Source organism: Engraulis encrasicolus, chromosome 22 (assembly GCF_034702125.1).
Source record: "Engraulis encrasicolus isolate BLACKSEA-1 chromosome 22, IST_EnEncr_1.0, whole genome shotgun sequence".
Lineage (NCBI taxonomy): Eukaryota > Metazoa > Chordata > Actinopteri > Clupeiformes > Engraulidae > Engraulis > Engraulis encrasicolus.
This window is the reverse complement of record NC_085878.1, coordinates 25027445-25037444: the sequence shown is the minus strand read 5'-3', so window position 1 is coordinate 25037444 and position 10000 is coordinate 25027445. Positions and strand designations below refer to the sequence as shown.

At 46.9% G+C, this 10000-nt stretch overlaps 1 protein-coding gene across 2 annotated transcripts in view; it reads right to left on the bottom strand.

Moving 5' to 3' along the window:
• The window catches only part of lrrk1 (leucine-rich repeat kinase 1), a 113103-nt gene that overhangs the window by 8137 nt on the left and 94966 nt on the right, over nt 1-10000 (bottom strand). For both annotated transcript variants that reach the window (XM_063188833.1, XM_063188834.1), the window contains 4 exons: nt 9578-9695; nt 8390-8506; nt 1811-2353; nt 1100-1548 (listed from right to left, as the gene is read on the bottom strand). In XM_063188833.1, the coding sequence (XP_063044903.1) occupies nt 1100-1548; nt 1811-2353; nt 8390-8506; nt 9578-9695 (1227 nt within the window). The remainder of the gene's footprint in view (nt 1-1099; nt 1549-1810; nt 2354-8389; nt 8507-9577; nt 9696-10000) is intronic.

Here is a 10000-nt window from a genome sequence, read left to right as displayed (position 1 = left end):
ATAGACTTCAGTGTCTTTCAGAGCAATATGAACCAATCAGCTCGGCTTTGCAACTAAACAAAATACTTTCCTGATGTCTACTTAACTAAAATAAGCTGCATTTTGTCTAATATTTGGAGACATCGCCTTGCCCTTTCTGCAGAGCGATTTTGGGAAGCGCCTCTCTCTCGTTCTCTCTCTAGTTCTCTCGCTCACACACAAAGCGACGCTTGCACTCTTCGCAAGACATATGTCACTTGACTCATCTTGTTGGATAGACCAGCCAAACTTGCAAGCTAGATAGCCAATAGTTTCGATTGTGCTGCTTGGGGAGGAGGCAAAATTGGTACAATTTAGGCAGCATGAAAGCATACACGTTAACTTTCACGTTGTGCGATGGATGGAGACAAGTTTGGAATCGCTCCCTCTCTCACCCTCTCTCGCTCACACACACACGCGCGACGTAATTCTCTGCACTCTTCGCAAGACACTTGACTCTCGTCTTATTGGATACCATCCAAACTTGTAAGCTAGATAGCCAATAGTTTCGATTGTGCTGCTTGGACTGGATGTATTTAAACTGTTAAAATTTAGGCTGCATTAAAGCATCCACACGTTTCAACTTTCACGTTGTGCGATGGGTGGAGACAAGTTGGGAATCGCTATAAGTTAGAGATTTTTTTTAAACATGGGCTGGCAAGATGTAGGCCTAAATTACCTGCACTGCTTGAAAAATACGATCGACTATATGCCTCAGGCATCTTAAATACTAAAAACTAATAGGCGGATGGCGGGCGGGTTCGGTTTTGGAAATTGGAGAAAAACAGGTGGATTAGAAATTCTGAGAAGCGGTTGCGGATGAAATAATACGTCAACCGCGCACCTCAGACATTGCTGAAATGGGCCTGTACTGCTGCTGCTTAAATGAGCCTGAAGTGTTACCGCTGCTAGATGGCACTGTTGCTTATGTTGCTGGGACAACAAATAGACACGCACTTAATTTTTTTTCCCGGTTTCCCGTCATGGCTTTCCCGGGAAACGGGAAATTGTTTTGATCAGATTTCCCGGGAATCCCGGGTCCCGGGATTAAACCCTAGTGCATACATGTGTTTATGCGTACCTGGGGACCCAGACAGTGTCGCTGACTGGCAGCACGGTGAGAGCCTGCAGGTGTGTGGGCGTTTGGCTCTGAGCGGCGGTGGCCATGGCCGTGTCCTCATGTGGACTCCCTGTCTGCGTCTCAGTGACAGGGGACGTGAGCGTGGAGGAGGAGGACGCGGTGATGGTGGCGTTTGTGGTCTCCTTGTCATCCGGCCTATCAGCGTCCTCCGTATCAGTGGAGAAGGCCATGCTGGCCGTGCTGGCCAATGAGCTGAGGGCGCCGGAGCTGGAGCGCTCCAATTGGCCGGAGAGGAAGCCGGAGGTGCTGGAGGCGGAGATGGAGCAGTAGTCGGTCAGGGAGTCGTCGCGCTGCAGGATCTGGGTACCCGCGTCATCGCTGTGGATCACCAGCACTGGGTCACTCAGCAGGGCCTCACACGCCTCCTCTTCATCATCTTCATCCTTCGACTAACAAAAATACATGATTGTAATACCTTATAATACATAATGCATACCCAATACAATAATATATTACCATAATACATTATAATACACTATAATAATACATTGTACTGTATGCATTACTTGATAAATGGAAGAAAATGATTTAAATTAAATGATTATATGCACTGTATTTATTTATTAATCATTATGACACATTATGATACATTTATTTATTATTACTAAATGTATCTATTTTCATCCATCTCCATTCTATTCATCCTTTCACCTCCTCCTCCCCCTGGCTCTCCTCCTGCTCCTTCTTCTCCTCCTTCGGCCTGGCCTTGTGTGGTGACACTCCCCCGCCAGAGGGTCTCTGCACGGGGAACACGTCCCTGAGTGGGCTGGCGTCCCCGCACTGGTAGCTGGCGCACAGCTGGTAGGTCCTGGCGTGGTACAGCAGCAGCGTGTTGGTGAGGTCGTCCAGGCACCACACGGCCTCGTCCGCCCAGCAGCTGGCCGAGCTCACCAGGGCCGTCACGTTGGACGGTGGCTTGTAAGGATCGAGACGACGCATGGGCAGCAGGCTAGGGAGCTGGATCACCAACACGCCAGGCCCGTTGGAGTACCAGAGCTCGTAGCCGCCGCGGGCCAGCGCCATGCAGCGCACCGGGTAGGGCTTCTGGCGCGGGTCGTCGTCTTTCAGGCCGAAGCGGTCCTTGTTCAGGGAGTGGGAGCACAGGTAGGTCTCGCCGTCCATGGGCAGGTCGTCCACCAGGGTGTGGACGGAGACCAGGCCGTCCGCCATGCCCACGAGGACCAGGGGGAGCGTCTGTGGTGGAGATAGGGGATGAACAGAGAGAGAGAGAGAGAGAGAGAGAGAGAGAGAGAGAGAGAGAGGGGATGAAAAAAAGAGAGGAATAGGAAGAGAGGAATTGTCAGAGAAAAAAGTTAGAAAGACAGAAAGAGGCCCTACCATGGCCGGGTCCTTTGCCAACCCTTCCCCCCCTCTCTCTCCCCACTCACTTCCTGTCCAATACTGCACTATCGTAATAAAGGTAAAAAATGCCCCAAAAAATATATACAGTATATTTAAAAGTAAGACAGAAAGAGAAAGGACGGCCAAGATGGGGAAGAGAGATAAACGAAGACAAAATGGAAAAAAAAGATGTATGGGGGAGAGACGGATGGGAGATTAAAAATCCCGATGAGTTTGCTACAATGTATACGTTAGTTTGTTAACAATTATTATGACAAATAGCTGGAGTCTGTGTGCGTTTTGTGCATATGTACACAATGCAACACACCACTTAGCTGACTCAGAGCTTTGCAGAATGCCGCACACTGCACAGGAAATGTAATCATCATATCCACAGTACAAACATTTCCGAGAGCTAATGTCAACAAATTTAAACAGCCGTGACACAACATGACAAGACGCCACATGCTCTCCTGCGTGAGCACGGCCCGACAGCTTATACATGGGAAGGCCTCCATGAGTGTGCGTGCGTGTGTGTGTGTGTGTGAGTGAGAGTGAACATCCTTCACAAAAGGTGGTCCCCACTGTGCGGAAACATTTGCGGTTTCGTCATGTCATTGTCGACATACTACGTGAAGAGTGCGTCATCCCTCTGAGCTCTTCTCCCCCACATCAAGCCATCAGCCACCAAGGTCTTTGAGGTTTTACGATTTTTCTTGGTAACTGTGTCCTGCCTCTGACATATTTATCTCTTATCCTGAGCTGACTGACCTCAGCCAAACCCCCTTTTCTACCCGAAAACCTTTTTCCTGGGTAGCAGGAGTCACAGCACAGCACAGCACAGATCAAAGGAGCGCAGGGTCGGGGAGTAAGTGTATGTTTACTGAAGACGGATCACGCGTCGGGGCCCGAGCTCTGTCATTGTGTCAGCCGGGCAGGTTGCACAGGAGACATCCGTCTTGTGCTGAGCTGAGCTGAGCTCTGGGAGAGCAGAGCAGAGCAGAGCAGAGCAGAACAGAGCAGAAGAGACGAGAACAGAAGAGCAACACCTGGAGATCTAATAGCAGCACAGACTTCAAACGCAGCAGAGGCTGAGGGTTAGGTGGAGTGGAGTGGGGTTTGGGGTGGTGAGGCAGCAAGTACAAGGGGAGTGAGGAGGGTGGCCAGGAGAATCTGGGGGAGAGGGCGGGGAGCAGGTACAAGGACATAAGGGGGAGGGGGGACTGTTCAAGACCAAGGACTGTTCAAGACCAAGCAAGTACAGGTGTTGGGGGTTGTGTAGTGGCTAAAGGGCGGGTTATGTTCACTTTTCAGCCTGATGCAGGCAAGCCAACGCAGTTAGTTTTGATTTTTGCTCCATTCTAGGTCTGCGCTATCCGTATCTGTCGCAACGGTAGGGGCAGATGATTGTTCAAAGTGCCTTCAATACAAGAAGTAAACTAGACGTGTCTGTTGTTTTGAAGCTACACAGTCTCCACAACAATGAAAATGAAAAATGTTATATTTATGACGCGTGCATTTTTGATCGCACTAGCAGCCACCGCGGTACTTTGGAACAAAGAAGTGGGTCAATTGTTGAGAATAGGTTGCACAAAGAGGAATGTTTCCTCGGAAACGCTGTTCCACTGCCCCGATATAACTTAAGCGTCATAACTTGCAAGCGCATGTGTTGTCTTTGGTTCGTGTAAATAAATGAAACTACAACGCACGGGCAACTTATTTAATGAAGAGCTCACAGTCCGTAGCCCAACGAAGGTTAGAACAAGGAAGTAGCGTTTTGTTCTCGAGGACAGAGCAGGCTGGTCGAGAGGACCAATCACAGCGTCTCTTGCTGCCGTTCACTGCGTCGCTGTCTGCGGGCAGTCACATTTTCAGGGGTGCACACCAAGTCACTGCGGAGGGGGGAAAAATAACTGTGTTGCTGTCTGCATCATGACGCAGTGAAGTTGGTTTCGGAGCATAAATCACCCTTAAGATGGTAGCCATGGTAGGGGTGCATGGTTACTGTGTAGAGAGGGATGGGGGATGGTGTGGGGCATTGCAGTAGCTGTACAGTACAGTATGGTTTCTGTGTAGAGGAGCTTGGGAAGGGATAAGAGTAGCCATGTTTGGAGTGTATAGCTGCTGTGTAGAGGGGTTGGATGGGAGGGGGGCGGGGGGTCCTTTTAGCAGGGACATTTCCTGTGGCACCTCATAAAAGAGGAGGACTTTCCCACAGTGGCTGATGAAAGGTGGGGACGTCTCACTACAGATCAGTCGCAGCCGCACCACCGAGTCGGACAGTAAACACCCCGCCGCAAACGACAGAACACAGGGACGCTGGGCAAACACGGAGAAGTGTGTGCCTGTCAAAAGACAGCTCAAGGAAACACAATAGCTCAGCAAACAAAGCCCAGCCTAACTATGGCATTTGAACGATGATGTTCGGCGAGATGTTGCAGGTTACAATATAAACAGATGACTAAGTGTTACACCTAGTTCCAACAGAGAGGAACACTTCATACAAAAAAAGCATAATCTAGTGTTGACCATTCGGCGCTTAGTCTTCGATTCAATATTTACTAAAGCCTTTACGATTTCAAAATCGTCCACCCACTAATCAGTCAGGTTAGTGTACACGTTGAGGGCGAGATAAGTCACTTTCACATCTTACAACACATTTAAAACCTGTAGGAGTTCCTGCACGGACCTTACAAGTTCACATTCACATTTTATTTGAAATTGTATCAGGTATTAAAACACTCAGAAGAGACACCAGATAACAAATAAAAACAACATGAAGACAGAAACACGGGTTAACACAACACAAGGACATAAGGCCCCCCACCATTTCACATAGACTGGGCCCGATACACAGAATTTAAAAAATGTGTTGGTCAAGACAGAAACATTAAAGGAGAGCAAGAGAGGTAAAGTGTGAGACTGGGGATGTAGCCTAACCTGAAGGCACAAATCTTAAGAAAACTAAAATAGCTACACGGTGTGACACAACCTCCCTCCAGTAAATATCACACTCACACTTTATTTTCCCACGTCTGCCCTGCCATGCCGAAATTTAAAGTGGGACATAAATCATCAGAAGTGATAAACTTTTTTGACGTGTGTAACTCGTCTATAATTAGATGCCTCTGAGTGTTGTTGCTTTACTTCTTTGCATGCCTTGATCTGAACTGCATGAGTGAGTTGAGCTAGCCTTGAGATTTAGCCATAAGTACTTAATTAGGAAATCTAGGGCAAGTAAGCACAGAGGGCGATGGACCAGTTGTGTGTTGGGGCTGTGAGAAACGCTCGCTACCCTTGTAGGGTTTCCACTTGAAGAAGGTCTGACATGACCTCAAAACGTTGGGGACAGTAAAAAAATGCAAGTGTAATGGACAGTGTGCGGGGGTCAACTTCTTTGAACCACTGGTTTCATCCAATGCACCCATTGGAATTGAGGTGTGCAAAAGCAAGGTTTCTACCTTGAAATGGACACGAAACCACTGTGGTAAATCATTAGTTCAGAACACAAGCACACTAGGTTATCACAAAAGGTGCAGTGTTTGAAATGCTGAAAAGGCCAAAAAATGCTGTACAAGCAAAAAGGGAAGTAATAGTATGTGTCTAAGTCAAGCTTGAAAAAGAGGAAGAATTCACAACAGGTCATGAAGATTGTGTCACATTGGAAGCATTGTCATTGTCAGATGACTGAGTGGATTTCTACCACCTGGTCAAAACAGTTCCTCATGTACTATTCAGCAAATATCAGTAGGTATTTCACCACATCGCTGTGCTTAATGTAGGCTACCCCATTATACAGAACACAAAGCCCAGTCACATACATACTTTGCTCTCAGTCATATTTTCAAGTGTCAAAACAAAATGAATCTACTGTTCACAGCATATGGTCCTGTTTGCTGAGCTTAGCACATTTCCCACTTATGGGTTAAACTTTTACAAACGTACACTCTCAAGTCCTATCACAATAGCAGAATGTATAACACACTGTACAGTTAGTATACTGCTATGCCCAAGCCTTTCAGACCATGTTTGTTTTAACCATTATGATGCATGGTCTGTAGTCAGTGTTTAAGACATGCCTCCATAGTGCTACCACACATAACATACTTCCATAGTGACCTCCATGAATCTTTGTGTTGACCATGTTACCTGTGTTGTGTCTGTATATTATTATTACACAATATTATAGAAAGATTCAGTGCATTGAGACTCTTAATCATTCTTCTTTAATCTGTACCTCTCCACACTATACACGCTGATGTTACAGTATGTAGTCATTTATAAATTGTGTTGGATAAAAGTGTCTGCTAAAGGTAATAATTATACTGAATATTATTGCATGATATTGTGGAAAGATGTGTATTCAGTGTATTGAGAACATTGCTGTGTACCCCCCCCCCTCCCAAATAACACTGTGAATTCTACTATGTACTGTACCCTTGTAAGTTGTGTGTCTGCAAAATGTACTAATTTATTACAGTTATGTCCTTCTGGGCATAAGTAAACTATGTATGTATGTATGTAATATACTATATAACTATAGTAAATTACATTATATTACATCATATTATACTATATTACACTATATTATATTATATTATACCACGGCAGTCTGGAATCTCCCATTGTGACGCACTAAATTGGGTGTTGATTAACTGTCTATATATGCACACCTGAAGTAGTCCCACTATTAGGTCACTTTTCTGACCGCATAACTCCAGTGTATCAATGCGCCAAGGCACGCACGTTCATAAATTACACAAAAAAAAGTTGCAAGCATTACGCGCTGAATTGACACATGTCGCATCGCGCGTCTGGAAACACCAGCAATGTATGGTGAATCTGGAGCAAATCTTAGTAGGCCTAATCACATTTCAAACATGTTTATTTCTCCCAACTGACCATCACTCTGTCAACTTTGTGATAGCGAGAGAGAGAGAGAGAGAGAGAGAGAGAGAGAGATAGAGAGAGAGATAGAGAGATAGATTCCCTGCGCAAAGTAAGGGACGCCCGTTTCACGTGAGCGTTTCTTCCCCACGAGAGGAGAGGTTTACCTGTGGTTGTAGCGTTTATTAGTTGAGAGAGTAGCGTAACTTGTGAAAAGTATGGGCTATTTTCGGATCAATAACTATGGGAACGCAGTGAAATTAAATCAAAGGGAGTTTCCTATGGGATGAGAGCAGATTGACGAGGTGCCTGTTTTAATGAAGTTAATGGCGAGGCGAGGCATTTAGAATGTCGCCAAGATGCGCGGGGTATTTTTTTAATCTGTGAGATCTGTACATTTGTAGGAATCATGCCAACTGTAGCATAATCTAGTGGGCAAGTCAGACGCGCCCATATATCGGATGGGTAGAACATTGAGGTGACTGACTTGACAACCAAATGCGATAGAATTAACGACTGGCTCTTGACTTGACAACCGAATGCGATAGAACTATCAACGGTGTCTTGGCCATAGCAACCTTCAATTTAGAATTAGCAACGGCAGTTCGCCAGAAAGTTATGAAAAGAACCTTCTTGTGGCGGAAGGAAGTAGTTATACAGAAAACCATTGTTTTAGCCAATAAAACATCGAAATAATTCCTCAAATAAATTTCAGACAGTGTGGCAACCGTGGTATAAGCGGGATAATTGACTTCACGGTGTGCGTATAACAGGAAAAATAATGCACACCGAGGTGTAACGGCCACTCCGCTTCGCGTCGTGGCCGCATCACCACCTAGGTGTGCATTATTTTTCCTGTTATACGCACACCGTGTCGTCAATTATCCCTTACATATTATAGGCCTATTATATTATATTATATTATATTATATTATATTATATTATATTATATTATATTATATTGTATTACATTATATTGTATTATGTTATATATTATATTACCTCCTTCTGGGCGGGCACGAGGAAGAGGCAGGTGACGACTGCAGGGAAGGAGAGCTTCTTCTGGGGCTGCCTGAGGGGACACATCTCCTTCAGCATGTAGATCAGAACCTCCTGCTCCTATGGGACACACACAAACACGGACACACGCACACACACACACACACGCACACACGCACACACACACACGAGCATTACCATCTGCCCTCCTTATCATTGACACCACACACACGCACGTACACACGCACGCGCACACACGCACGCGCACACACGCACGCGCACACACACACACACACACACACACACACACACACACACACACACACACACACACACACACACACACACACACACACACACACACACACACACACACACACACACACACACACACACACACTAAACATTCACAGGGCTCCCCCTCTCCCCATGCCACTGTGGACTCACGTCGGATCCACATTATGTTACATGGCCCGTGACTGCACACACAGTCGTTTGGACTAAAAACAGCCCAGTCTGCTCAAAACCACCACCATCACCACCCTCCCACCAACACCACCTCCACCACCTCTCTGCCGTGCACACTAACACTATACTACACTCACAGGCTGCAGCAGCAGCAGCAGCAGCCCCAGCCAAAACATTCCTGCACATATAGCCCTCAATGAGGGGTTTCCACGGTAACATTCCTACAGAGAGGAAATATAAACTCAGACAAGGAGGGAGAGGGGAGGAGGGGGGGTGGGAGGTGAAAGACGTGGAGAAAAGAGGAGAGGAGAGGAGAGGAGAGGAGAGGAGAGGAGAGGAGAGGAGAGGAGAGGAGAGGAGAGGAGAGGAGAGGAGAGGAGAGGAGGGAATGGGATGTGAAAGACGTGGAGAGGAGAGGAGAGGAGAGGAGAGCAGAGGAGAGGAGAGGAGAGCAGAGGAGAGGAGAGGAGAGGAGAGGAGAGGACGGGACAGGGCAGGAGGTGACAGACGAGGAGAGGAGAGGAGAGGAGAGGAGAGCAGAGGAGAGGAGAGGAGAGGAGAGGAGAGGACGGGACAGGGCAGGAGGTGACAGACGAGGAGAGGAAAGGCAGGGAGAAGAGATTAGGAAGGGAAAGGCGTGTGAAGGGGAGAAAGTCTCTGTTTTTGGACGGCAGTTTTTCTTCTCTTTCCTTCCCCCCTTTCAACATGTCTCCAGTACTGTACCTCGGTGGCGGTCCACAGTGTGTTGTCCATCTTGATCTGACAGCTGAGCTTGGTGCCTGGGCAGGGCATCCGCTTCACCTCCACCTGGCCCTTAGCCACATTCACCACCGTGTAGTTCCTGCAGCAAGGTGACACAAGGCAAGACATGCTCAGGTATTTATGTTAGAGCACATTTCATGCATACACACAGGCAGCACAATGTGCTAAATTAGTGTCTCTCAACAGGGGGTGTTGGGGAGCCCTAGGGGGGCGTTAAAGGACCAGTTTGGTCAATTTCAACATGCAGTTGTAATGCTCACACTACCCTGGACTTGTCAGTACCTGAGGGTTTTTTTTCTTCTTCAGCCTCTTCCGAGATCTTGGTCATTGTAATGGGGGCAGCTCTTTGTTTACATTTCATTTTTTTTTTTTATGTATTCCCAA